Consider the following 27,966-nt stretch of genomic DNA (forward strand, 5'->3'; position numbering starts at 1 on the left):
TCACTCCCTACTCACCCCACACCCCCATAAACCTCCCCACACCCCCCCTACTCACTCCCTACTCACCCCACACCCCCATAAACCTCCCTACACCCCCCCTACTCACTCCCTACTCACCCCACACCCCCATAAACCTCCCCACAGCCCCCCACACCCCCCATACACTCCCCTTACTCACCCCACACCCCTATACACCTCCCCACACCCCCCCCTACTCACCCCCTACTCACTCCTCACCCCTCACCCCACTTCCCGCCCCCCCCCCCCCCTCCCCACCTTTACTCACCACCCCCCACCCCAGCCCGGGGGAGGGGCAGCGGGTTCCTCCCGGGTTCCTCCCGGGTTACTCCCAGGTTACTCCCAGGTTACTCCCCACTTACTCCCAGGGCCAGGGGCTCCCCCCACAAGCGCCGTCTCTCGGCCTTCGGGGGGGGCCCCAGGTCCGACCCCCCCGGCACGATGTGGGTCAGCAGCACCACCCCCTCCATCGCACGCCCGACCGCGACCTTTGACCCCGGACCCCTGACGGGGAGGGAGGCCCCGCCCCAAGCCACGCCCCCTCACCCCACCCCGGAAGTGCCCCTCCCCCCTCCACCAGGGCTCAACCGCCCGGGGCACGAAAAATGACAAATTTTAATCATTTTGGGGGGAGTTTTTGAGGAGAAAAAAGGGGTTTTAGGGTCAAGAAACCATTTTGGGGGGGGGGGGAGCGTCAAATTTTCACTCAGTTTTCGGGTGAAAAACGGTGAGTTTTGGGTCAGGCGCCATTTTGAGGCCAAATCGGCGTGTTGGAGTAAATCCCGGGTTTTACCAGCGGAACGAAGAGTTTTGGGGTTAAAAAGTGGGTTTTAGGGCAAGAATCCATTCAGGGTCACACGCATCCCCCCCCCCCCCCGCCCTCGTTTTGGGGTAAAGTCCCTTTTTTTTTTTTTTTTTTTCCGGGAATTGGGTTTTTTTTCCCCAAAAAAACAAACACGTTTCTGGGGTCAAAGCCAAGTTTCAGCGCTGAAAATTTTTAACCCGTTTTGGGGCGAGAAAAGGCGGGTTTGGAGCAAAAAAAAAGGCACTTTTTGGGGCCAAAAGTTGTTATTTTGGATCAAAAAGAACCATTTTGGGGGACAGCTCAAATGTTGTGATGCCATTTTGGGTCAAAAAAAGGCTTTTTTTTTTTTTTTTTTCGTTCGAAAAGGCCAATTTTTGGGGCCTAAGCACCGGGTTTCAGTCACAGCTCCATTCTGGGGCTAAAAAATATTATTTTGGTTCAAAAAGGCCCTTTTCGGGGGTCTCAAATGCCTTTTTTTTACTATCATGGCATTTTGGGGCTAAAAAAACCCATGATTTTTGGTTCAAAAAACCCCATTTTTGGGTTAAACACTGGATTTCACTCGTGGCACAATTTTGGGGCTAAAAAGGAGTATTTTGGGTCAAAAAGGCCCTTTTGGGGGAGTTTCAAACGCTGTTTTTTTGACTGGGATGCCATTTTGGGGCTAAAAAAGTCATTTTTGGTTCAAAAAGCCCCATTTTTGGGTCAAACATTGGGTTTCAGAAATGACGCAATTTTGGAGATTAAAAAAATCATGATTTGGGCCCCATTTTGGGTCCAAAAAGACGTGATTTTGGTTCCAAAAGTCCCATTTTGGGGGGACAAACACTGGGTTTCAGCCATGACACAATTTTGGGGCTAAAAATGATGATTTTGGTTCCAAAAAGCCCTTTTTAGGGGGTCTCCAATGCTGGGTTTTGACTGTGATGACATTTTGAGGATAAAAAAGTCATTTTCGGTTCAAAAAGCCCCATTTTTGGGTCAAACACCGGCTTTCAGTCGTGACACAATTTTGGAGATTAAAAAAATCATGATTTGGACCCCATTTTGGGTCCAAAAAGACGTGATTTTGGTTCAAAAAATGCCCATTTTGGGGGTGTCAAATGCTTTTTTTTTTTTTTTTTTTACTATGATGCCATTTTGGATCCAAAAAAGTGATATTTTTGGTTCAAAAAGGCCCATTTTTGGGGTCCAAGCACCAGGTCTCAGTCGTGACACAATTTTAGGTCTAAAACGAATTATCTGAGCCCCATTTTGGGTCCAAAAGACGTGATTTTTGTTCAAAAATACCCTTTTTTTTGGGGGGGGGTCTCAAATGCTGTTTTTTGACTGTGATGCCATTTGGGCTCCAAAAAACTGGTTTTTTTTGGGTCAAAAAGGCCCATTTTTGGGGCCCAAGCCCCATGACATAATTTTGGCTCTAAAAACAATTATTTGAGCCCCATTTTGGGTCCAAAAGACGTGATTTTGGTTCAAAAATGCCTCTTTTTTTTGGGGGGGGGGGGGCCTCAAAATGCTGTTTTTTGACTGTGATGTCATTTTGGGGCTAAAAACGTGATTTTTGGTTGAAAAAAAGGGGCATTTTGGGGGGTCAACCCCTGGGTTTCAGTCGCGACACCGTTTTTTGGGGCTAAAAGCAGCATTTTGGGGGCGGGGGCACCACGGCCACGCGGGGCCCCCCCAGGGTGACGATGGCGGGGGGGGGCCAGATGATGTAGGTGGTGGTGACGGCCGTCGGCGGTGACGTCATCGGTGACGTCATCGGTGAGGTCATCGGTGGGCAGGCGGCCTGCGGGAGAGAGCTCAGCAAAGTGCTGCCCCAAAAACCCCCAAATTCACCCCAAAAAAGTGAGGGCGGGGCCTACCTGGAGCGGGGGACGAGCCGTTTTCTGGGGGTTGCGGCGGCGCCGGTGACCCCGACCTTGACCTTGACCCCGACCTTGACCCCGACCTCGGCAGCGGCAGCGGCAGAGACGCCCCATGGCACCCCCCCAACCTGCACCCCCCCACCCCCCAAAAAAAAAAATCACTAAAATCGGCTGGATTTGCCCCAAAATGGGCCTGGGGGTCCCAAATAACCCCAAACAGGTCAAAGGGTCCCCCCCAAAAAAACCCAAATCGACCCAAAATGAGCCCAAAATGCCCCGTGACCCCGACTAAGGTCATGTGATCCCCTGAATGCCCCCCCAAAAAACCCAAATTGCACAAAAATACCCCCAAAAGGAGCCCAAAAGACCCCCAAATTGACCCAAAATGCACTGACCCCAAAAATGACCAAAATGAGCCCAAAATGAGCCCAAAATAAACCCAAAATGAGCCTAAAATGCCCTGTGACCTCAAGTAAGGTCATGTGATCCCCTGAATGTCCCCAAAAACCCCCAAAATTGCACCAAAATGCCCCCAAAAGGAGCCCCAAAACCCCCCAAATTGACCCAAAATGCACCGACCCCCAAAAATGACCAAAATGAGCCCAAAATGAGCCCAAAATAAACCCAAAATGAGCCCAAAATGCCCCGTGACCCCGACTAAGGTCACATGATCCCCTGAATGCCCCCCAAAAAAACCCAAATTGCACCAAAATGCCCCCAAAAGGAGCCCCAAAACCCCCCAAACTGACCCAAAATGCACCGACCCCAAAAATGACCAAAATGAGCCCAAAATAACCCCAAAATGAGCCCAAAATGAGCCCAAAATGCCCCGTGACCCCGACTAAAGTCACATGATCCCCTGAATGTCCCCCAAAACCCCCAAAATTGCACAAAAATGCCCCCCAAAGGAGCCCCAAAACCCCCCAAATTGACCCAAAATGCACTGACCCCAAAAATGACCAAAATGAGCCCAAAATAAACCCAAAATGAGCCCAAAATGCCCCGTGACCCTGACTAAGGTCACATGATCCCCTGAATGTCCCCCAAAACCCTCAAAATTGCACCAAAATGCCCCCCAAAGGAGCCCCAAAACCCCCCAAACTGACCCAAAATGCACCGACCCCAAAAATGACCAAAATGAGCCCAAAATGAGCCCAAAATACCCCAAACCACCCCAAATTCCCCCCAAACACCCCAAAATCACCCCAAAATGCGCCAAACCCCCCCAAAATCCGCCCCCCAACCCGAATATACCCCAAATCCCTCCAAAACGCCCCAAATTCCCCCAAAACGCCCCGAATTGCCCTAAAACACCCCAAATTCCCCCCAAAAATGTCCCAAATCCCCCTCAAACCTCAAATGTACCCCAAATTCCCTCAAATTGCCCCAAATTCCTCCCTAAAATCCCAAATCCCCCCCGAACACCCCCAAAATTCCCCAAATCCCCCGCAACTCGAAAATACCCCAAATTCCCCCAAAATGCCCCAAATCCCTGTAAATTATTCCTAAAGATCCCAAATTCCCCCCAAATTGCCCCGAATTGCCCCCAAACACCCCCGGATCCCCCCTAAAATACCCCAAATCACCCCAAAACTCCCCAAATTGCTCCAAAACACCCCAAATTTTCGCCCAAACACCCCCAAACCTCAAATCTGCCCCAAATCCCCCCAAAATGCCCCGAATCCCCCCAAATTCCTCCCAAACGCCCCAAATCCCCCCAAAATGCGCCAAATCCGCCCCCCCACCCCGAATATACCCCAAATCCCCCCAAAAAACCCCAAAACACCCCAAATCCCCCCCAAACACCCCAAACTGCCCCCAAAATGCCTAAAATCCCCCCAAAACGCCCCAAATCCCCCCAAAATGCCCCAAATCCCTCCAAATTCCCCCCAAACACCCCCAATTCCCCCCAAAATGCCCCGAATCCCCCCAAATTCCTCCCAAAACACCCCAAATCTCCCCAAAACGCCCCAAATCCCCCCAAAATGCCTCAAATCCTCCCAAATTCCCCCCAAAACTCCCCAAAACTCCCCAAATCCCCCCAAAACGCCCCAAATCCCCCCAAAATGCCTCAAATCCCCCCAAATTCCCCCCAAACACCCCCAATCCCCCCCAAAATGCCCCGAATCCCCCCAAATTCCTCCTAAATACCCCAAATCTCCCCAAAACGCCCCAAATCCCCCCAAAATGCCCCGAATCCCCCCAAATTCCTCCCAAAACACCCCAAATCTCCCCAAAACTCCCCAAATCCCCCCAAAATGCCTCAAATCCCCCCAAAATGCTCCGAATCACCCAATTCCTCCCAAAACACCCCAAAACTCCCCAAGTCCACCCAAAACGCCCCAAATCCCCCCAAATTCCCCCCAAAACTCCCCAAATCCCCCCAAAACGCCCCAAATCCCCCCAAATTCCCCCCAAACACCCCAAATTTTCCCCAAAACTTCCCAAATCCCCCAAAACTCCCCAAATCCCCCCAACTTCCTCCCAAATACCCCAAATCCCCCGAAAAAGCCCCAAATCCCCCCCAAAATGCCTCAAATCCCCCCAAATTCCCCCCAAAACGCCCCAAATCCCCCAAAACGCCCCAAATCCCCCCAAAATGCCCCAAATCCCCCCAAATTCCTCCCAAACACCCCAAATCCCCCCAAAACGCCCCAAATCCCCCCCAAAATGCCCCGAATCCCCCCAAATTCCTTCTCAAACACCCCAAATCTCCCCAAAACGCCCCAAATCCCCCCAAATTCCCCCCAAAACGCCCCAAATCCCCCAAAACGCCCCAAATCCCCCAAAACTCCCCAAATCCCCCCAAAACGCCCCAAATCCCCCCCCAAATGCCCCGAATCCCCCCAAATTCCTTCTCAAACACCCCAAATCTCCCCAAAACGCCCCAAATCCCCCCAAAATCCCCCAAATCCCCCCAAATTCCTTCTCAAACACCCCAAATCTCCCCAAAATGCCCCAAATCCCCCCCAAATTCCCGCCAAACACCCCAAATTCCCCCCAAAAACGCCCCAAATCCCCCAAAACGCCCCAAATCCCCCCAAAATGCCCCGAATCCCCCCAAATTCCCCCCAAAACTCCCCAAATCCCCCCAAAACTCCCCAAAATGCCCCGAATCCCCCCAAATTCCTCCCAAACACCCCAAATCCCCCCCAAACGCCCCAAATCCCCCCAAAATGCCCCGAATCCCCCCAAATTCCTCCCAAACACCCCAAATCCCCCCCAAACGCCCCAAATCCCCCCAAAATGCCTCGAATCCCCCCAAATTCCTCCCAAGACACCCCAAAACTCCCCAAAATGCCCCAAATCCCCCCAAAACTCCCCAAATCCCCCCCAAACTCCCCAAATCCCCCCAAAATGCCCCAAATCCCCCCCAAACTCCCCAAATCCCCCCAAAATGCCCCAAATTCCCCCCAAAACTCCCCAAATCCCCCCAAAATGCCCCAAATCCCCCCAAAACTCCCCAAATCCCCCCCCCCAACTTTCCTCCTGCCCCAATTTGCCTGAACCCGTCGGGTTTTGCCCCAAAGCGGCTTCAGGCTGGACGCGGGGCCGGGAGGGGGGCGGGGCCTCTTTTAGGGGTTCAGCGGCGGAAGGAGGAGGGGCGTGTCCCCCCCAAACCCCGCCCCTGAACCCCCAAACCCCTCATTGCACCCCAAAACCCCCGTCAGCGAGCCCCAAATCGGGTCAAAACGCCCCCAAAACCCCACCCCCGAACCCCCCAAAAACCACTAATTGAGGCCCCAACCCTGACAGCGAACCCCAAAACTATGTCATCGAACCCCAAAACCGGTTCGGGCACCCCAAAATCACCCCGACACCCCGAAATAGGTCAGGGCGCCCCAAATGTTGTTGTTGAACCCCAAAAACCACTAATGGAGCCCCAAAACCGGTTTTGGGCGGCTCCGGCCTTGCCCCGGAACCCCGAAATAGTTCAGGGAGCCCCAAAACCCGCCCCTGAACCCCGAAACCCGCCCCTGAACCCCAAAACCCGCCCCTGAACCCCCAAAAGCCTCTAATTGAACCCCAAATCCTGTAATTGAACGCCGAAAGCGTCACGGAACCCCAAAACCGGTCCGGGCACCCCAAAACCCGCCCCTGAACCCCAAAACCCGCCCCTGAACCCCGAAACCCGCCCCTGAACCCCCAAAACCGCCCCTGAACCCCAAAATTTCTCTCCTGAACCCCCAAATCCTTTAATTGAACCCCAAATCCTGTAATTGAACCCCAAAAGCGTCACGGAACCCCAAAACCGGTCCGGGCACCCCAAAACCCGCCCCTGAACCCCAAAACCCGCCCCTGAACCCCGAAATCCTTTAATTGAGCCCCAAATCCTGTAATTGAACCCCGAAAGCGTCACGGAACCCCAAAACCGGTCCGGGCACCCCAAAACCCGCCCCTGAACCCCAAAACCCGCCCCTGAACCCCCAAATCCTTTAATTGAGCCCCAAATCCTGTAATTGAACCCCGAAAGCGTCACGGAACCCCAAAACCGGTCCGGGCACCCCAAAACCCGCCCCTGAACCCCAAAACCCGCCCCCAAACACAAAAACCTGACTCTGAACCCCAAAATCTGCCCCCGAACCCCAAAATCTGCCCCTGAACCCCCAAATCCTCGAACTGAACCCCAAAAGTCGTCAAGTCCCCTTGAACCCCCAAATTTCCCCCTGAACCCCAAAATTTCCTCCTGTACCCCCAAATTTTTCCTCTAAACCCCAAAATTTACCCCTGAACCCCGAAAATTTACCCCTGAACCCTAAAATTTTCCCCATAACGCCTCAAATTTTCCCCTGAACCCCAAAATTTCCCCCTGAACCCCGAAATTTCCCCCTGAACCCCGAAAGTTGCCCCTGAACCCCGAAAATTTCCCTGAACCCCCAAATTTTGCCCTGAACCCCCAAATTTTGCCCTGAACCCCAAAACTTGCCCCTGAACCCCGAAAATCTACCCCTGAACCCCCAAAATTTTCCTCTAAACCCCAAAATTTTCCCCCTGAACCCCCAAATTTTGCCCCTGAGTCTCTAAATTTTCCGCTGAACCCCAAATTTCTCCCTGACCCCCCAAACTCCTCGCTGACCCTCACCCCCCCCCAATCGCGCCCTGAACCCCCAAACCTGTCGGGGCGCCCCAACCCCCCCCGGGCCGCCCAAATGACGTCACTGAGCCCCGGAAACGCGTCACGTGACGCCCCAAAAACCCCCAAATCCCCCCAAAAGCGATGGGGGGGGGGGGGGGGGGGGGGGGAGGCGCCAGGGGTGGGCGGGGCCTTGGAGAAGGTGGGCGGGGCCACGGGCGGCGCCACTCCATGACCGGTCATTTGCATAACGTGCATTTGCATATCGTTCATTTGCATGTCGCCCATTTGCATATCGCTCATTTGCATATGGCTGCTGGGCGCCTGTACTTTTATAGGGTCGTGGCGCTCATTTGCATGTGGCTCATTGGCATACGCTTCGTTTTGCATAGGGCTTATTTGCATTGCGCCCCTTGCCGAGCTGCACGATTGGGTGTTGCTCATTTGCATGCCTCATTTGCATACGGGGCATTCGGACACCAGTTTGGCATACAGCTCATTTGCATACGGTGGTTTTTTTTTCCACGCGGCTCATTTGCATACCGCCCATATAACTTGTCTATTTGCATATCGAGGCGCTTGCTCATTTGCATGTTCATTTGCATAACCCAGCCGGCGCGCGCTAGTCATTTGCATCCTCATTTGCATACCGCTCCGCTCACGCGTCGTATTGGCACACCTGACGGCAATTCATTTGCATACGGCCCTCCCGCCTCATTTGCATAACAGCACCTCACCGCGCTCATTAGCGCAGTGCCGCGTTTTTGCATACGGTCAATTTGCATATCGCTCATTTGCATATCGCGGCCGCACGGAGGGATGGGCCAGGGCTCAGCTGCTGGGCCGCGGTTTCGCGCACTGCTCATTTGCATGCCGCTCATTTGCATGCCGCTCATTTGCATGCCGCTCGTTTGCACGAGGGTTTCGCACGCTCGTGTGTGGCACGAGGGGTTCTGCACCCCCGCACCGCGGCGCCTCCGACGCCATCTTACACGCTCCCGCGCGCGTGTCGCACGAGGATTTTGCACGGCTTCGCACGCCTGCGGGCCATTTCCCACGCTCACAAGTGCGTTGCACGAGGGGTTTACACGCCCCTGCTCACACACCGGCTCACGAGCGCGCCACACGAGGCTTCGCAACGCCCACCGTTGCACACCTGCACCTCACTACGCCACTTTGCACGCTCACGTGTGTCGCGCGAGGGTTTTGCACACCCCCATGTGCACACCAGCACCTCAGACGCCATTTTACACGCTCCCACGTGTGTCGCACAAAGATTTTACACGCCCACCTTCGCACACCAGCCCCTCACAGGCCATTCCACATGCTCAGCTGTGCGTTGCACGAGGGTTTTACACACCCCTGTTTGCACACTGGCGCCTCAGACGCCATTTCACACGCTCACGTGTGCATTGCACGAGGGTTTTACGCAGCCACACGCCACTCTGCACACTCAGGTGTGTTGCACGAGGGTTTTACACACCCCTACTTGCAAACCAGCACCTCACACGCCATTTTACACACTCAGCTGTGCGTTGCACGAGGGTTTTACACACCCCTATCTACACACTAGGACCTCACACGCCATGTCACACACTCACGTGTGCGTTGCACGAGGGTTTTACACACCCACCTTCACACACCTGCACCCTCCCACGCCATTTTGCACACTCACGTGTGTCGCACGAGGGTTTTACACTCCCCTTCAGACACCAACACCTCACACGCCATTTTACACGCTCATACCTGCGTTGCACGAGGGTTTTACACACCCCTATTTACACACTGGCACCTCACACGCCATTTCACACGCTCACATGTGCGTTGCACGGGGGTTTTATGCATGCACCTTTCCACACCAACACCCCACACGCCATTTTACACACTCAGCTGCGCATTGCACAAGGGTTTTACACACCCCTATCTACACACTAGGACCTCAGATGCCATTTCACACGCTCACGTGTGCGTTGCACGAGGGTTTTACGCAGCCACACGCCACTCTGCACACTCAGGTGTGTCGCACGAGGATTTTACACACCCCTACTTGCAAACCAGCACCTCACACGCCATTTTACACACTCAGCTGCGCGTTGCACAAGGGTTTTACACACCCCTATTTACACACTGGCACCTCACACACCATTTCACACACTCACATGTGCGTTGCACGAGGGTTTTACACACCCACCTTCACCCTCCCACGCCATTTTGCACACTCACGTGTGTCGCACGAGGGTTTTGCACACCCCTATCTACACACTAGGACCTCACACGCCATTTCACACACTCACGTGTGCGTTGCACGAGGGTTTTACACCCCCACCTTCCCACACCAGCACCCCCCCCGCCATTTTACACACTCACGTGTGTCGCACGAGGGTTTTACACGCCCCCCTCAGCCCGACAGCACCCCCCCGCCCCCTTTGCACACTCACAGCACCGCACGAGGCTTTCTCACCCCCGCCGCGCCGCCGCGCTCGTGCAAGGGCCGTCGCACGAGGACGGGGGGAAGAGGCGTGTTGGTGCAACCCCCCCCTCGCACGCGCACTAGTGCCAAAAGACCCATTTTGGGGGGTTTTAAGCCCAAATCTGCCCCCCAAAAATGAAAAAAAAAAAAAAAGCGGGGTGGGAGGGGGGGGGGAGCGGTTGCACGAGGAGTTTTATTGCCCGAAAACCCGTCCGTGGTGCGCGAGCGGCCCCTTTTCGGGGCTTTTTTGCCCCAAAAAAAGCAGCTGTTTGCCCATGCAAAGGGGCGGCCCCCCGGGGGGGGGGGGGGGGCCCCGAAAATGGGGTGTAAAGTGCAAGGGGGGGAGGGGGGGGGGGTGTCCCCCCAACGCCTGGGTCCTTCCTGAGAGCACCCATGGGTGCTGGGGATCGTCCTTAGGGAGCACCCATGGGTGGGGGGGGGCACCTGGGTCCTTTCCAGGAGCACCCATGGGTGCTGGGGAGGTGCGGAGAGAGCCCATGGGTGCTGGGGTCCCCCTGAGAGCACCCATGGGTGCTGAGGTCCCTTCCAGGAGCACCCATGGGTGCTGGGGATCGTCCTTAGGGAGCACCCATGGGTGCTGAGATCATTCAGAGAGCACCCATGGGTGCTGAGGACTTTCCTGAGAGCACCCATGGGTGCTGGGGATCATCCTTAGGGAGCACCCATGGGTGGGGGGGCACCCGGGTCCCTTCCAGGAGCACCCATGGGTGCTGAGGTCCTCCCTAGGAGCACCCATGGGTGCTGAGGTCTTTCCTGAGAGCACCCATGGGTGCTGGGGATCGTGCTTAGGGAGCACCCATGGGTGGTGGGGGGCACCTGGGTCCTTTCCAGGAGCACCCATGGGTGCTGAGGTCCTCCCTAAGAGCACCCATGGGTGCTGGGGTCCTTTCCAGGAGCACCCATGGGTGCTGGGGAGGTCTGGAGAGAGCCCATGGGTGCTGAGGTCCTCCCTAGGAGCACCCATGGGTGCTGAGGTCCCTTCCAGGAGCACCCATGGGTGCTGGGGATCGTCCTTAGGGAGCACCCATGGGTGGGGGGGGGCACCTGGGTCCTTTCCAGGAGCACCCATGGGTGCTGGGGAGGTGCGGAGAGAGCCCATGGGTGCTGGGGTCCCCCTGAGAGCACCCATGGGTGCTGAGGACTTTCCTGAGAGCACCCATGGGTGCTGGGGATCGTCCTTAGGGAGCACCCATGGGTGGGGGGGCACCCGGGTCCCTTCCAGGAGCACCCATGGGTGCTGAGGTCCTCCCTAGGAGCACCCATGGGTGCTGGGGAGGTCTGGAGAGAGCCCATGGGTGCTGGGGTCCCCCTAAGAGCACCCATGGGTGCTGGGGTCCTTTCCAGGAGCACCCATGGGTGCTGAGGTCTTTCCTGAGAGCACCCATGGGTGCTGGGGATCGTGCTTAGGGAGCACCCATGGGTGGTGGGGGGCACCTGGGTCCTTTCCAGGAGCACCCATGGGTGCTGAGGTCCTCCCTAAGAGCACCCATGGGTGCTGGGGTCCTTTCCAGGAACACCCATGGGTGCTGGGGAGGTCTGGAGAGAGCCCATGGGTGCTGAGGTCCTCCCTAGGAGCACCCATGGGTGCTGAGGTCCCTTCCAGGAGCACCCATGGGTGCTGGGGATCGTCCTTAGGGAGCACCCATGGGTGGGGGGTCACCTGGATCCTTCCTGAGAGCACCCATGGGTGCCGGGGAGGTCCTGAGAGCACCCATGGGCGGGGGTTGCCCTGGGTCCTTCCCAGGAACACCCATGGGTGCCGGGGACCCTCTTTGGGAGCACCCATGGGTGCCGAGGTCCTCCCTAGGAGCACCCATGGGTGCTGGTGTTCTTCCCAGAGCACCCATGGGTGGGGGTCACCTGGGTCCTTTCCAGGAGCACCCATGGGTGCTGGGGTCCTTCCTGGTAGCACCCAGTAGTGGAGGTTGCCCGCATACTGGGGTCCTTCGTTAAGAGCACCCATGGGTGCTGGAGTGTTTCCTGGCAGCACCCATGGGTGGGGGGGGTTGCCCAGATGCCTGGGTCCTTCTTTAGGTGCACCCATGGGTGCTGGGGTCCTTCCTGAGAGCACCCATGGGTGGGCGTCACCTGGATGACTGGGTTCTTCGTTAAGAGCACCCATGGGTGCTGGGCTCCTCCCCAGGAGCACCCATGGGTGCTGGGGTGCCTCCTGGGAACACCCATGGGTGAAAATCACCCCCATAGCTGGATTCTTCGTTAAGAGCACCCACGGGTGCTGGAGTGTTTCCTGACAGCACCCATGGGTGCTGAGGGCCTTTCTGGGAGCACCCATGGGTGCTGGGGTTGCTCGACTTCTTCCTTAGGAGCACCCATGGGTGCCGAGATCTCTCCTAGGAGCACCCACGGCTGGGGGGGGGTGTGTTGTCGCCTGGATCCTTCCTCAGGAGCACCCATGGGTGCTGAGTCCTTTCCGGGAGCACCCATGGGTGCTGAGTCCTTTCCAGGAGCACCCATGGGTGCTGGGTCCTTTCCGGGAGCACCCATGGGTGCTGAGTCCTTTCCGGGAGCACCCATGGGTGCTGGGTCCTTTCCAGGAGCACCCATGGGTGCTGAGTCCTTTCCGGGAGCACCCATGGGTGCTGAGTCCTTTCCAGGAGCACCCATGGGTGCTGGGTCCTTTCCGGGAGCACCCATGGGTGCTGAGTCCTTTCCGGGAGCACCCATGGGTGCTGAATCCTTTCCAGGAGCACCCATGGGTGCTGAGTCCTTTCCGGGAGCACCCATGGGTGCTGGGTCCTTTCCAGGAGCACCCATGGGTGCTGAGTCCTTTCCGGGAGCACCCATGGGTGCTGAGTCCTTTCCAGGAGCACCCATGGGTGCTGAGTCCTTTCCAGGAGCACCCATGGGTGCTGAGTCCTTTCCAGGGGCACCCATGGGTGCTGAGTCCTTTCCAGGAGCACCCATGGGTACTGAATCCTTTCCGGGAGCACCCATGGGTACTGAATCCTTTCCAGGAGCACCCATGGGTGCTGAGTCCTTTCCGGGAGCACCCATGGGTGCTGGGTCCTTTCCAGGAGCACCCATGGGTGCTGAGTCCTTTCCAGGGGCACCCATGGGTGCTGGGTCCTTTCCAGGAGCACCCATGGGTGCTGAGTCCTTTCCGGGAGCACCCATGGGTGCTGAGTCCTTTCCAGGAGCACCCATGGGTGCTGGGTCCTTTCCGGGAGCACCCATGGGTACTGAATCCTTTCCGGGAGCACCCATGGGTACTGAATCCTTTCCAGGAGCACCCATGGGTGCTGAGTCCTTTCCGGGAGCACCCATGGGTGCTGGGTCCTTTCCAGGAGCACCCATGGGTGCTGAGTCCTTTCCAGGAGCACCCATGGGTGCTGAGTCCTTTCCAGGGGCACCCATGGGTGCTGGGTCCTTTCCAGGAGCACCCATGGGTGCTGAGTCCTTTCCAGGAGCACCCATGGGTGCTGGGTCCTTTCCAGGAGCACCCATGGGTACTGAATCCTTTCCAGGAGCACCCATGGGTGCTGAGTCCTTTCCAGGAGCACCCATGGGTGCTGAGTCCTTTCCAGGGGCACCCATGGGTGCTGAGTCCTTTCCAGGAGCACCCATGGGTGCTGAGTCCTTTCCAGGGGCACCCATGGGTACTGAATCCTTTCCAGGAGCACCCATGGGTGCTGAGTCCTTTCCAGGAGCACCCATGGGTGCTGAGTCCTTTCCAGGGGCACCCATGGGTGCTGAGTCCTTTCCAGGGGCACCCATGGGTGCTGAGTCCTTTCCAGGAGCACCCATGGGTGCTGAGTCCTTTCCAGGGGCACCCATGGGTGCTGAGTCCTTTCCGGGAGCACCCATGGGTGCTGAGTCCTTTCCAGGGGCACCCATGGGTGCTGAGTCCTTTCCGGGAGCACCCATGGGTGCTGGGTCCTTTCCAGGGGCACCCATGGGTGCTGAGTCCTTTCCGGGAGCGCCCATGGGTGCTGGGGGTCACCCAGGGGCGGGGGTGGGCGGGAGCCGTGCGATGGTGGCAGGAGGCGAGGGGGGGGGTCGGGGGGGGCAGGCGTGGGGGCGGGGCCGCCCCCCCCGGGATGGGTTATTGCAGGGGGGGGCGCGGGGGGGCGGGGCGGGCAGCACCCATGGGTGCTACTCGGCCACCTGCACCCCGGCGCAGTTCTCTTTGCTCTCCGAGGTGATGGCCAGGTACTCCGAGCTGGGGGGGGAGAGGGGTGGGGTGGGGGGCACCCACCTGCACCCCCAAACCCCCGACTGCCCCCTATAGCCCCCACCCAAACCCCTTATTGCCCCCCCGGACCCCCCCTGCACCCCAATATCCCCCTGTGCCCCCAAACCCCCCCCATACCTGCCTACACCCTATAGCCCCCCCGTACCCCCAGACCCCTATACATCCCTCTGCCCCCCCAAACCCCCCCTAGAGCCCCCCCACCCCCCCTATAGCCCCCCAAACCCCCCCATAGCCCCCCACAGCCCCTATATACCCCTATAGCCCCCCAACCCCCCATAGCCCCCCCATAGCCCCCCAACCCACCCCACACCTGCCTATAAGCCCCTTATGCCCTCTACCTGTCCCTATACACCCCTGTAGCCCCCCAAACTCCCCCTATAGCCCCCCCATAGCCCCTATATGCCCCTACAGCCCCCCAACACCCCCACATACCTGTCTATAGCCCCCCTATACCCTCTACATGTCCCTATACAGGCCTGTGGCCCCCCAAACTCCCCCTATAGCCCCCCCACAGCCCCCTATAGCCCCTATACACCCCCATAGCCCCCCCAAATCCCCCCATACCTATCTATATCTCCCCCATATCCCCTTATAGCCCCTATACACCCCTGTAGCCCCCCAAACTACCCCTATAGCCCCCCCATATCCCCCTATACACCCCTATTGCCCCCCCAACCCCCCCCATACCCGCCTATAGCCCCCCCATACCCTCTGCATGCCCCCGTGCACCCCCAGACCCCCCCAAACTCCCCCTATAGCCCCCTATAGCCCCTATATGCCCCTATAGCCCCCCCATATCCCCCTATACACCCCTATTGCCCCCCCAACCCCCCCATACCCGCCTATAGCCCCCCCATACCCTCTGCATGCCCCCGTGCACCCCCAGACCCCCCCAAACTCCCCCTATAGCCCCCTATAGCCCCTATACACCCCTATAGCCCCCCCATACCCCCATAGCCCCCCCCAACCCCCCCATACCCGCCTATAGCCCCCCCATACCCTCTGCATGCCCCCGCGCACCCCCAGACCCCCAAAACTCCCCCTGTAGCCCCCCCATAGCCCCCTATAGCCCCTATACGCCCCTATAGCCCCCCATAGCCCATATACACCCCTATAGCCCTTATACGCCCCTGCAGCCCCCCCATAGCTCCTATACGCCCCTATAGCCCCCCATAGCCCCTATACGCCCCTATAGCCCCCCTATAGCCCCTGCAGCCCCCCCATAGCCCCTATAGCCCCCCCATACCCCCACAGCCCCTACATGCCCCTATACACCCCTGTAGCCCCCCAAACTCCCCCTGTAGCCCCCCCATAGCCCCTATACACCCCCACACTTGTCCACAGCCCTGTACCCCAAACCCCGCTGCCCCTCCTCCCCTTTAGCCCCTCCCCTCCACCTTAGCCCCGCCCCCAGTCCCCACCCCAGCCCTTTAGCCCCACCCCCTTAGCCCCACCCCCTTCCCTTAACCCTCCCTTGAGCCCTCTATAGCCCCACCCCTCCCTTTTAGCCACGCCCACTCCCTTTAAGCCCCCATCCCCTTTTAGCCCCACCCACTCCCTGTAGCCCCTCCCCTCAGCCCCACCCCTTTAGCTCCCTCCCTTTAAGCCCCTCCCCATTTTAGCCCACCCCCTCCCCTTTTAGCCCTACCCACTTCTTTAACCATGCCCCCACCCCTTTTAGTCCCTCCCCTTTACCCCATATCCTCCCCTTTTAGACACGCCCCCTCCCTTTAAGCCCCTCCCCTTAAAAACTCACTTCCTTTTAGCCCCTCCCACTCCCTTTTAGCCCCGCCCACCCCCTTTAGCCCCATCTTTTAGCCACGCCCACCCCCTTTAAGCTCCTCCCCCTAAAACGCCACTTCCTTTCAGCCCCTCCCACTCCCTTTTAGCCCCGCCCATCTATTTAGCCCCATTTTAGCCCCGCCCCCTCCCTTTAAGCCCCTCCCCTTAACCCACTCCTTTTAGCCCCGCCCACTCCCCTTAGCCTCATCTTTTAGCCATGCCCCCCCCTTTAAGCTCCTCCCCCTCTTGCCCTAACCCCTCCCTCCCCTTTTTAAGCCTTCCATCTTTTAGCCACGCCCCCTTTTAGCTCCTGCTTTAGCCACACCCACTCCCTTTTAGCTCCTCCCCTTTTCACCCCCTCCTGCTCCCTTTTAGCCCATCCCCTCCCCCTTTCAGCCCCTCTCCTCCATCTTTTTGCCCCACCGGGTCGCTTTAGCCCCGCCCGCCGCTTAGCCCCGCCCCCTGCTCACGCGCTGTCGGGGGGCGGGGCCGCGGCCGCCACTTTCCGGTAGCAGTAAAGCATCTCGGCCGCCAGCCAGAGCGTCAGCACCACGATCAGGACGTACATCAGGATCTCGGAGACGATGGACGCCAGGTCCCGCCGCGCTGCCGGCACCGGGGATCGAACCCGCGGCCCCTCCGAGGGGGTCAAACCCCGCCCACCCCCCAGGAAAACCCGCCCACGCCGAGAAAAGACCGCCCACCCGGAGAAAACCCCGCCTACACCCCCAAAAAACCCGCCCGCCCCGAGAAAAACCTGCCCACACCTGCCAAAAAACCCGCCCGCGCCGCATAAACCCCGCCCACACCGCAATAAACCCCACCCACACCGCAATAAACCCCACCCACAACGCATAAACCCCGCCCACACCGCAATAAATCCTGCCCAGACCCGCAAAATCCCCCGCCCACACGGCATAAACCCCGCCCACAGGGCAAAAAACCTGCCCATGCCGCATAAACCCCGCCCACACGACAATAAACCCCGCCCACACGACAATAAACCCCGCCCACACGGCAATAAACCCCTCCCACAACGCATAAACCCCGCCCACACGACAATAAACCCCGCCCACACTGCATAAACCCTGCCCACACCGCAAAAACCACGCCCACACCGCATAAACCCCGCCCACCCCAGCATAAACCCCACATAAACCCCACCCACCCCACAGAAACCCCGCCCCAGACACCTCCTTCCCCCAAACCCCGCCCCGAAAGCCCCACCCCAGGCCCCACTAAGCCCCACCCCATCCAAATCAAGCCCCGCCCCTCCAGTAAACCCCACCCACACCACATAAACCCCGCCCCCTTTGACCACCTACGCCCCCTTCGCCCTCTCTCCACCCAAGCCTGCCCCCTCAAACCACGCCCCCAAACCGCACTAAGCCACACCCCCTCCGAGCAAACCACGCCCCTCGAGGTTAAACCACGCCCTCTCAAAGCTAACCACACCCTCAGAAGACAAACCACGCCCCCTCCCATCAACCCTCCCTCCAATCAAACCACACCCCCTCGGAGCAAAATCATACGCGTCAAGGTTAAACCACGCCCCCTCAAAGCAAACCACACCCACAGAAAACAAACCACGCCCCTTCCTAGATAAACCACGCTGTCAAATATAAGCCACACCCTCTACAAGCAAACCACACCCTTTCCTAGACAAGCCACGCCCCCTCCAATCAAACCACATCCCCTCCAAGACAAACCACACCTCCTCCAATGAAACCACACCCCCTCCAATGAAACCACACCCTCTCCAAGATAAACCACGCCTGTTTCAATCAAACCACGCCCCAGAAGACAAACCACGCCCCTTCCTAGATAACCACACCCTCTACAAAGCAAACCACGCCCCCTCCTAGTAAAGCCACACCCACGGAACTTGAACCACACTGCCTCAAAACAAACCACGCCCCCAGAAAGCTAAATCACGCCCTCTACAAGCAAGCCACACCCCCTGCACAAGCCACGCCCCCTCCCAGCAATCCACACCGCTTGAGCCAGCCACACCCCAGAAGACAAGCCACGCCCCTTATTAGATAGACCACGCCCCCTCCAAGCTACCCTCCCTGCAAACTATGCCCCCTCGTAGCAAAACCACGCCCCTCAAGGTTAAACCACGCCCCATCCAAGAAAGCCACGCCCCCAGAAAACACACCATGCCCTTTCCTAGATAAACCACGCCCCTTCCTAGATAAACCACTCCCTGTCAAAGACAAACCACGCCCTCTACAAGCAAACCACACCCTTTCCTAGACAAACCACACCCCTTCCAACCAAACCACACCCCCTCAAAGACAAACCACACCCCCTTGAACAAAACCACGCCCTAAGAGGACAAACCACGCCCTCTACAAGCAAACCACACCCTTTCCTGGACAAACCACACCCCCTCCAATCAAACCACACCCCCTCAAAAAGAACCACGCCCCCTCAAATCGAACCACACCCCCTCCAATCAAACCCCACCCGCTCCAATCAAACCACACCCCCTCAAAAAGAACCACACCCCCTCCAAGACAAACCACACCCCCTCCAATCAAACCACACCCCCTCCAATCAAACCACACCCCCTCCAAGACAAACCACGCCCCCTCCAACCGAACAACGCTTCAGTAGGACAAACCACGCCCCCTCCAACACAAACCACGCCCCTTCCAACCAAACCACGCCCCCTCCAAGCAAACCCCACCCCTCCAAGACACACCACGCCCGTTCCAATCAAATGGCGCCTGTTCCAATCAAACCACGCCCCCCCGAGGACAAACCACGCCCCCCCAGGACAAACCACGCCCCTTCCTAGCTAAACCACGCCCTCTAGAAGCAAACCACGCCCACCCTCCTAGTAAAACCACGCCCCTCGAGGCTCAAACCCGCCCCCTCCACCCACTCCCCTCCGCCTTCCCCCTTCCCCGCTCCCCTCCTGCCCGTCCCCGATGCCCGCCCGCCGCCTCCAATCGCCGCGCGGCGCCGCCCCCAAGCCCCGCCCACCGGTGTCGACGACGGCCAATCGCAGGGTCTTGTTGCGGGCCAGGCTGTAGACGTAGCCCTCGAAGGTGAGGTTGCGGCGCAGGCGGCACACGTAGTGCCCGGCGTGGGGCCGCCCCACGGCCGCCAGCCGCACCGACAGGTCCTGCAGGTCCCGCGTGCCCCGGGAGCCGTTCCAGGCCAGCACCCCCGCGAAGGGGCCCGGGGCCACCCACTGCCCCTCCTCCGGGCTGTAGTGCAGGATCTGGGCACGGGGAGAGACCAGTGACTCCCAGTAAGGACCAGTAACACCAGTGACACCCAGTGCCCGCCCAGAGGAAGCCGACAGCACCCACTGCCCCTCCCTGGGGTTGTAGTGCACGATTTGGGCATGGGGAGAGACCAGTGACTCCCAGTAAGGACCAGTGACACCAAGTGACTCCCAGTAGGGACCAGTGACTCCCAGTAAGGACCAGTAACACCCAGTAACACCCAGTGACACCCCAGTGCCCCCTTAGAGGAACTCGACAGCACCCACTGCCCCTCCCCGGGGCTGTAGTGCAGGATTTGGGCATGGGGAGACAAACCAGTGACTCCCAGTAAGGACCAGTGACACCCCGTGACTCCCAGTAGGGACCAGTGACTCCCAGTAAGGACCAGTAACACCCAGTAACACCCAGTGACACCCAGTGCCCCCCAGAGGAACCCAACAGCACCCACTGCCCCTCCCCGGGGCTGTAGTGCAGGATTTAGGCATGGGGAGAGACACCAGTGACTCCCAGTAAGGACCAGTGACTCCCAGTAAGGACCAGTAAGGACCAGTGACTCCCAGTAAGGACTAGTGACACCCAGTAACAGCCAGTGACACCCAGTGCCCTCCAGAGGAACCCAACAGCACCCACTGCCCCTCCCCGGGGCTGTAGTGCAGGATTTGGGCATGGGGAGAGACACCAGTGACTCCCAGTAAGGACCAGTGACTCCCAGTAAGGACCAGTGACACCAAGTGACTCCCAGTAGGTACCAGTGACTCCCAGTAAGGACCAGTGACACCGAGTGACTCCCAGTAGGGACCAGTGACTCCCAGTAAGGACTAGTGACACCCAGTGCCTCCCAGTGGCACCAACTGCCTCCCCGTAATACCCAGTGCCTCCCAGTAAGAACCAGTACCTCCCAGTATCTCCTCAGTGGCCACCAGTACTCCCTCGTGCCTCCCAGTAACACCCAGTGCCTCCCAGTACTCCCCAGCAGTGCCCCAGCTCTGCAGTGCCCCCAGTGTACCCCCAGTGCTCCCCAGTATCTTCCCAGTACCCCAACAGCCCATTCCAGTCCCTCCCAGTTCCCCCTAGTCCCTCCCAGTCCATCCCAGCACCCCTCCCAGTCCTCCCAGTGCTTCCCCAGTTCCTCCCAGTCCTTCCCAGTAACTCCCCAGTGCCTCTCAGAGTCCCTCAGTCCCTCCCAGCACCCCATTACTGCCCTCCCACTGCCTCCCAGTTCCTACCAGTAACCTCCCAGTGCCTCCCAGCACCCCCTCACTGCCCTCCCACTGCCTCCCAGTACCCCCTCACTGCCCTCCCAGTGCCTCCCAGCACCCCCTCACTGCCCTCCCAGTGCCTCCCAGTCCTTCCCAGTTCCTCCCAGTGCCTCCCAGCACCCCCTCACTGTCCTCCCAGTGCCTCCCAGTCCTTCCCAGTTCCTCCCAGTGCCTCCCAGCACCCCCTCACTGTCCTCCCAGTGCCTCCCAGTACCCCCTCACTGCCCTCCCAGTGCCTCCCAGCACCCCCTCACTGCCCTCCCACTGCCTCCCAGTCCTTCCCAGTTCCTCCCAGTAACCTCCCAGTGCCTCCCAGCACCCCCTCACTGCCCTCCCACTGCCTCCCAGTACCCCCTCACTGCCCTCCCAGTGCCTCCCAGTCCTTCCCAGTTCCTCCCAGTGCCTCCCAGCACCCCCTCACTGCCCTCCCAGTGCCTCCCAGTCCTTCCCAGTTCCTCCCAGTAACCTCCCAGTGCCTCCCAGCACCCCCTCACTGCCCTCCCACTGCCTCCCAGTGCCTCCCAGTACCCCCTCACTGCCCTCCCAGTGCCTCCCAGTCCTTCCCAGTTCCTCCCAGTGCCTCCCAGCACCCCCTCCCTGCCCTCCCAGTGCCTCCCAGTCCTTCCCAGTTCCTCCCAGTAACCTCCCAGTGCCTCCCAGCACCCCCTCACTGCCCTCCCACTGCCTCCCAGTGCCTCCCAGCACCCCCTCACTGCCCTCCCAGTGCCTCCCAGTACCCCCTCACTGCCCTCCCAGTGCCTCCCAGTCCTTCCCAGTTCCTCCCAGTGCCTCCCAGTACCCCCTCACTGCCCTCCCAGTGCCTCCCAGTACCCCCTCACTGCCCTCCCAGTGCCTCCCAGTCCTTCCCAGTTCCTCCCAGTGCCTCCCAGCACCCCCTCCCTGCCCTCCCAGTGCCTCCCAGTCCTTCCCAGTTCCTCCCAGTAACCTCCCAGTGCCTCCCAGCACCCCCTCACTGCCCTCCCACTGCCTCCCAGTGCCTCCCAGTACCCCCTCACTGCCCTCCCAGTGCCTCTCAGTGCCTCCCAGTACCCCCTCACTGCCCTCCCAGTGCCTCCCAGTCCTTCCCAGTTCCTCCCAGTGCCTCCCAGTACCCCCTCACTGCCCTCCCAGTGCCTCCCAGTCCTTCCCAGTTCCTCCCAGTGCCTCCCAGCGCCCCCTCACTGCCCTCCCAGTGCCTCCCAGTCCTTCCCAGTTCCTCCCAGTGCCTCCCAGCACCCCCTCCCTGCCCTCCCAGTGCCTCCCAGTCCTTCCCAGTTCCTCCCAGTAACCTCCCAGTGCCTCCCAGCACCCCCTCACTGCCCTCCCACTGCCTCCCAGTGCCTCCCAGTACCCCCTCACTGCCCTCCCAGTGCCTCTCAGTGCCTCCCAGTACCCCCTCACTGCCCTCCCAGTGCCTCCCAGTCCTTCCCAGTTCCTCCCAGTGCCTCCCAGTACCCCCTCACTGCCCTCCCAGTGCCTCCCAGTCCTTCCCAGTTCCTCCCAGTGCCTCCCAGCGCCCCCTCACTGCCCTCCCAGTGCCTCCCAGTCCTTCCCAGTTCCTCCCAGTGCCTCCCAGCACCCCCTCCCTGCCCTCCCAGTGCCTCCCAGTACCTTCTGGAAATGGGGGTCCCCCTCGGGGCGGAAGAACCACTCGCTCTCGGCCTCGGCCGTGGTCTCGCTGCGGCGCTTGCAGGCGATGCAGAGCAGGCGGAAGGGGGCCCCCAAAACCGCCTCCGTCCCCGAGGCCACCTCCACGCACCCCCCCTGCGCCCCCCCAGCTTTTGGGGGGGGGCGAAAGTGGAAAATGAACACATTGGGGGGGGGGGGGGAACCCCAAGTTTATGAGAGCTCCCCAAGAATTGGGGGGGGGGGTCACCCCTAAGTCCTGGGGGGGACATAGGGGCACCCCCCTGCACCCCTCTCCCCCCGTGGTCCCCCCAAAATTGAGGGGGGGGGTATATGGGAGACCCCATGGATCCCTGAAACTGGGGGACATCCCCCCCTCAGCACCCCAAAACTGGGTGGGGGGGGACAGAGGGGACACCCCCAGCACCCCTAAACTGGGGGGGGGGGACACCCCTTGGACCCCCAAAATTGGACACACACACACACAGGGGACAGCTGCAGCCCCCCCAAAACTGGGGAGGGGTGACAGGGGACACTGGTGACACTTGGGGGGGACAGGGGACAACTGGGGGGACACTTGGGGGGACAGAGGACACTGAGGTGGCGCTTGGGGGGGGACAGGGAACATCATGGGGGCTCAGGGGATATTTGGGGGGAGAGGTGACACTGGAGGGGCACAGGGGACACCGTGGGGACAGGGGACACTTGGGGGGGGGACAGGGGACTCCAGCGGCACTTGGGGGACACAGGGGACACTGAGGCGGCATTTGGGGGGACAGGGGACACTTGGGGGGACACAGGGGACACTGAGGTGATACTTGGGGTGACAGGGGACACTTGGGGGGGGACAGGGGAGGACAGGGGACAATTGGGGGGACACTTGGGGGGACAGGGGACATAATGCGGTCTCAAGGGACATTTAGGGGTGGAGGTGACACTGGAGAGGCAGAGGGGACACTGTGGGGGACAGGAGACACTTGGGGGGGGACAGGGGACACTTGGGAGGGAATGGGGGACACCGGTGACACTTGGGGGGGACAGGGGACACTTGGGAGGGAATGGGGGACACCGGTGACACTTGGGGGGGGACAGGGGACACTTGGGAGGGAATGGGGGACACCGGTGACACTTGGGGGGGGACAGGGGACACCACGATGGCACTTGGGGGGGACAGGGAACACCTGGGGGGGGACAGGGGACACTTGAGGGAGGACAGGAGACATTGAGGTGGCACTTGGGGGGGACAGAAGACACTTGAGGGGACAGGGGACACCATGATGGCACTTGGGGGGACAGGAGACATCATGGGGTCTTAGGGGACATCTGGGGGGGGAGGTGACACTGGAGGGGCACAAGGAACACTTGGGGGGGACAGGGGACACTTGGAGGGGGGACAGGGGACATTGAGGGGGACAGGGGACACTGGTGACACTTGGGGGGTAAAGAGGACACTTGGAGGGGACAAGGAACATGAGGGGGGGACAGGGGACATGAAGAGGGGACACGGACTCCAGTAGCACTTGGGAACAGAGGACACTGGTGACACTTGGGGGGGACAGGGGACACTGAGGTGGCACTTGGGGGGGACAGAAGACACCTGAGGGGACAGGGGACACTGAGGTGGCACTTGGGGGGGACAGGGGACACCTGAGGGGGACAGAGGACACCTGGGGGGGGACAGGGGACATCACTGGGGCTCAGGGGACATTTAGGGGGAGAGGAGACACTTGGGGGTCAGGGGACACAGAGATGGCACTTCAGGGGGGACAGGGGACACCTGGGGGGGGACAGGGGACACCATGATGGCACTTGGGAGGGGACAGAAGACACTTGGGGGGACAGGGAACACTGAGGTGGCACTTGGGAGGATGGGGGATACTTGGGGGGGGACAGAGAACACTGGTGACACTTGGGGGGGACAGGGGACACTTGGAGGGACAGGGGACACCGCAATGGCACTTGGGGGGGACAGGGGACACTTGGGGAGGGATGGGGGACTCCGTGGTGGCACTCGGGGGGGGGGCGGGGGGGGAGAGGACACCGGTGTCACTTCTGGGGGTGGCGCGGGACACTGCGGTGGCACTTGGGGGTCGCAGGGGACCCTGGTGGCACTCGGGGGGGGGCAGAGGACATTTGGGGGGGGGACAGGGGGCTCCAGTGGTACTTGGGGGGGACAGGGGACACTTGAAGAGGGACAAGGGACACTGAGGTGACATTTGGGGAGACAGGGGACACTTGGGGGGGGACAGACAACACTGGTGACACTTGGGGGGGACATGGGACACTGAGGTGGCACTAGAGGGGACAGGGGACACCGAGGTGGCACTTGGGGGAACAGGAGACACTTGGGGGGGGGGGGGGGGGACGCCGTGGTGGCAATCGGGGACGACACCGGTGTCACTTCTGGGGGTGGTACGGGACACTGCGGTGGCACTTGGAGGGGGGATGGGGGACACTGCGGTGGCACTTGGGGGGTGGCGGGGGACCCCGGTGGCGCTCGGGGGGTGGGAACGGGGGACACTGGTGGCACCGCCGGGGGGTGTGGAGGACCCTGGTGACAGCGGGGGGGTGGCACTGGGACTGCGGCAGAGACAGGTGACACTGCGGGGGGGGGGGAGGGTGACACTGCGGAGGTGACAGGGGCCGGGAAGGGGACAGCGGGGGTGGCCCGGGGGAGGGGTGACACTTGAGGAGGTGGGAATGTGACACTGGGGGGGGGGGGCAGGGGACATTGAGGGGGTGAGAGGACACCGGGGGAGGGGGAGGTGACAATTTGGGGAGGTCTGGGGACATTGAGGGGGTCCGGGGGTAATAGGGGGGACAAAGAACACTGGGGGGGGGGGAGGTGACACTTTTGGGGGGTCCAGGGACATTGAGGGGGGGGGAAGGGGACACCAAGGGGCTGAAGTGACACTTTGGGGGGGGGTTGGGGACATTGAGGGGGGTGTCAGGGGGTAATGGGGGGGACAGGGGACATTGGGGGGGTCAGGGGACATCATGAGGGGGGAAGCGCCACTGGAGGGGGACAGGGGACACGGGGGGGGTTTATGGGACATCATGGGGGGGACAGAGGATGTTTTGGCAAACAGGTGACATCGGAGGGGTCAGGGGACATTTGGGGGTTCAGGGGACACTGGAGGGGGACAGGGGACACCAGGGGACATTCTGGGGGTCAGGAGATGCTATGGGGGGATCCGGGGACATTTGAGGACTCAGGTGACATTATAGGGGGGTCAGGAGACATTTTGGGGGACAAGTGACACTGGAGGGGATCAGGGGACATTAAGGGGGGGATCAGGAGACACCAGAGGGGACAGAGAACACTATGGGGGGGGGGGGTCAAGGGACATTCTGGGGGCTCTGGTGACACTGGAGGGGCACAGGAGACACTTTGGGGGGGTCAGAGGACACTTGGGGGGGCAGGTGACACTGGAGGGGGACAGGTGAAGCTATAGGGGGGCAGTGGATATTATATAGGGATCAGGGGACATTTAGGGGGGTCAGGGGACACTAGGGAGGGGACAGGGGACACCAGGGGGGGGACAGGGGACATTCTGGGGGTACAGGGGACACGGAGGGGGGCACATGGGACATTGTGGGGGGCACAGGAGATACGAGGGGGGGACAGGGGACACTGGAGGGGGACAGGGGACACGGAGGGGGACAAGGGACATTCTGGGGGACCCGGGGGGGGTCCCGGCCGCACTCACCCATGAGGAGGCCGCAGAGCAGCGCCAGGCCGGGGCCCAACATGGCGGGGGCGGGTCGGGGGCCGGTCCGGGGGGGCCGGGGCCGGGTCCCTCCGGCGGAGCTGGGGCCGTTCCGCTCCTCAGCGCCGCGCCGCCCCCCCGCAGCCCCCGGGCCGGGCCATGGAGCCGCCCCCGGGCGGGACGGGGCTGGGGAGCGCGGGCGGGACGGGCCGGGGCGGAGGAGCCGCTTCAGGGCATCGCCGGGGCGGCTGCGAGCGGGGCCCTTCGGGCGGGTTCGGGCGGGCTCGGGACACTTCGGGTCCGGTTCGGCTCCGCTCGGGCGGGTTCGGGTCAGGTTCGGGTCCCTCCGGGACGGTTCGGGTCCCTCCGGGCGCGTTCGGGTCCCTCCGGGCGGGTTCGGGTCCCTTCGGACGGGTTCGGGTCCGGTTCGGCTCCGCTCGGGTGGGTTCGGGTCCCTTCGGCTCCGCTCGGCTCAGCCCGGCGCACTGCGGCTGGTGCCGGCCGTGACGCAACGAGGGGCGGGGCCTGAGCGCGGAGCTCCGCCCCCCAACTCCCCCCCCCCCCCCCCATCCTGGGTCCCCAAGGCCACCCCATGTCCCTGAGGATGTCCCCAAGGCCATGCCTGTGTCTTCAAAGGCCACCCCCATGTCCCCAAAGGCCACCTCCACGTCCCTGAGGATGTCCCCGTGTGCCCAAAGGCCACCGTGATGCCAAAGGCCACCATGTCCCCCAAGGCCACCTCCATGTCCCTAAGGATGTCCCCGTGTCCCCAAGGTCACCTCCACGTCCCTGAGGATGTCCCCGTGTCCCCAAGGCCACCTCCACATCCCTGAGGATGTCCCCATGTCCCCCAAGGACACCTCAATGTCCCTGAGGATGTTCTTCTGTCCCCAAGGCCACCCGCATGTCCCCCAAGGCCACCATGTCCCCAAAGACCATCCCCGTGTCCCTGAGGATGTCCCCAGGACAATCTCTGTGTCCCCAAAGGCCACCATGCCCCCAAGGTCCCCCCCCATGTGCTCAGAGACCACCACCTCTGTGTCCCCAAGGCCACCCCTGTGTCCCCAAGGTCAATCTCATGTCCTCAGAGGCCACTTCCATGTCCCCGAGGATGTCCCCATGGCCATCCCTGTGTCCCCAAAGGCCACCCCCATTTCCCTAAAGGCCCCCATGTCCCCAAAGGTCACCTCCATGTCCCTGAGAATATCCTCAGGGCCATCTCTGTGTCCCCAAAGGCCACCCCCATGTCCCTGAAGATGTTCCCAAGGCCACCCCCGTGTCCCCATGGACACCCTGAAGTCTTCCTTGTGTCCCCATGGATGTCCCCAAGTTTGTTCTCAGATGGCCCCAGGGACATCTTCATGTCCCCAACATTGTCCCCATGGACGTCTCCAGCTTGTCCTTGTGTCCCCGAAGTTGTCCCCAAGGACATTTCCACACTCCCAAGGTTGTCCCCAAACTTGTCCCCATGAACATCCTGTGTCCCCAAGGTTGTCCCCATGAACACCCGTGTCCCCAGGGTTGTCCCCACGGACATTTCCATGTCCCCAAGTTCATTCATGGGCTGTCCCCATGGATGTCCCCAACATCATTCCTGTGTCCCCAACATCATCCCCAAGACTTCCCCGTGTCCCATGTTCCCAAGACCCTCCCTGTGTCCCCAAAGTTGTCCCCATGGACATTTCCATGTCCCCAAGGCTGTCTCTGTGTCCCCAAGCTGTCCCCATGACCATCCCGTGTCCCCTCACTGTTCCTGTGTCCCCATGACGATCCCGTGTCCCCTCACTGTCCCCATGACGATCCCGTGTCCCCTCACTGTCCCCGTGTCCCCATGACCATCCAGTGTCCCCTCACTGTTCCTGTGTCCCCATGACCATC

The 27,966-nt window shown here is 60.4% G+C and overlaps 1 protein-coding gene across 3 annotated transcripts; it reads right to left on the reverse strand.

The window, feature by feature from the left end:
• Positions 1-615: 615 nt before the first annotated feature.
• SCN1B (sodium voltage-gated channel beta subunit 1) lies at positions 616-26,587 on the reverse strand. Of its 3 annotated transcripts, none has more exons than XM_074930383.1 (5): positions 26,089-26,587; positions 22,364-22,530; positions 19,246-19,486; positions 2,689-2,819; positions 616-2,612 (listed from the first exon to the last, which is right to left on the reverse strand). In XM_074930383.1, the coding sequence occupies exons 1-5, from the start codon at positions 26,129-26,131 to the stop codon at positions 2,454-2,456; spliced, it is 741 nt and encodes a 246-aa protein (XP_074786484.1). In that variant the 5' UTR covers positions 26,132-26,587; the 3' UTR covers positions 616-2,453. The 3 variants fall into 3 exon arrangements, with proteins under 3 accessions (XP_074786484.1, XP_074786485.1, XP_074786486.1); XM_074930385.1 differs by lacking the exons at positions 616-2,612; positions 2,689-2,819 and adding exons at positions 14,236-14,436; positions 16,722-16,857; XM_074930384.1 differs by lacking the exon at positions 2,689-2,819.
• Positions 26,588-27,966: the final 1,379 nt, after the last annotated feature.

Source organism: Athene noctua, chromosome 33, assembly GCF_965140245.1.
Source record: "Athene noctua chromosome 33, bAthNoc1.hap1.1, whole genome shotgun sequence".
In the NCBI taxonomy this organism is placed as follows: domain Eukaryota; kingdom Metazoa; phylum Chordata; class Aves; order Strigiformes; family Strigidae; genus Athene; species Athene noctua.

Coding starts and splice junctions, on each gene's coding strand:
- SCN1B (XM_074930383.1), bottom strand. CDS start 26,131: ATGTTGGGCCCCGGCCTGGCGCTGCTCTGCGGCCTCCTCATGG. Junction 22,531..26,088: donor GCTCTGCGGCCTCCTCATGG/GTGAGTGCGGCC, acceptor CCCCCCCAAAAG/CTGGGGGGGCGCAGGGGGGG. Junction 2,820..19,245: donor ATTGGCCGTCGTCGACACCG/GTGGGCGGGGCT, acceptor GGGGGGGTGCAG/GTTGGGGGGGTGCCATGGGG.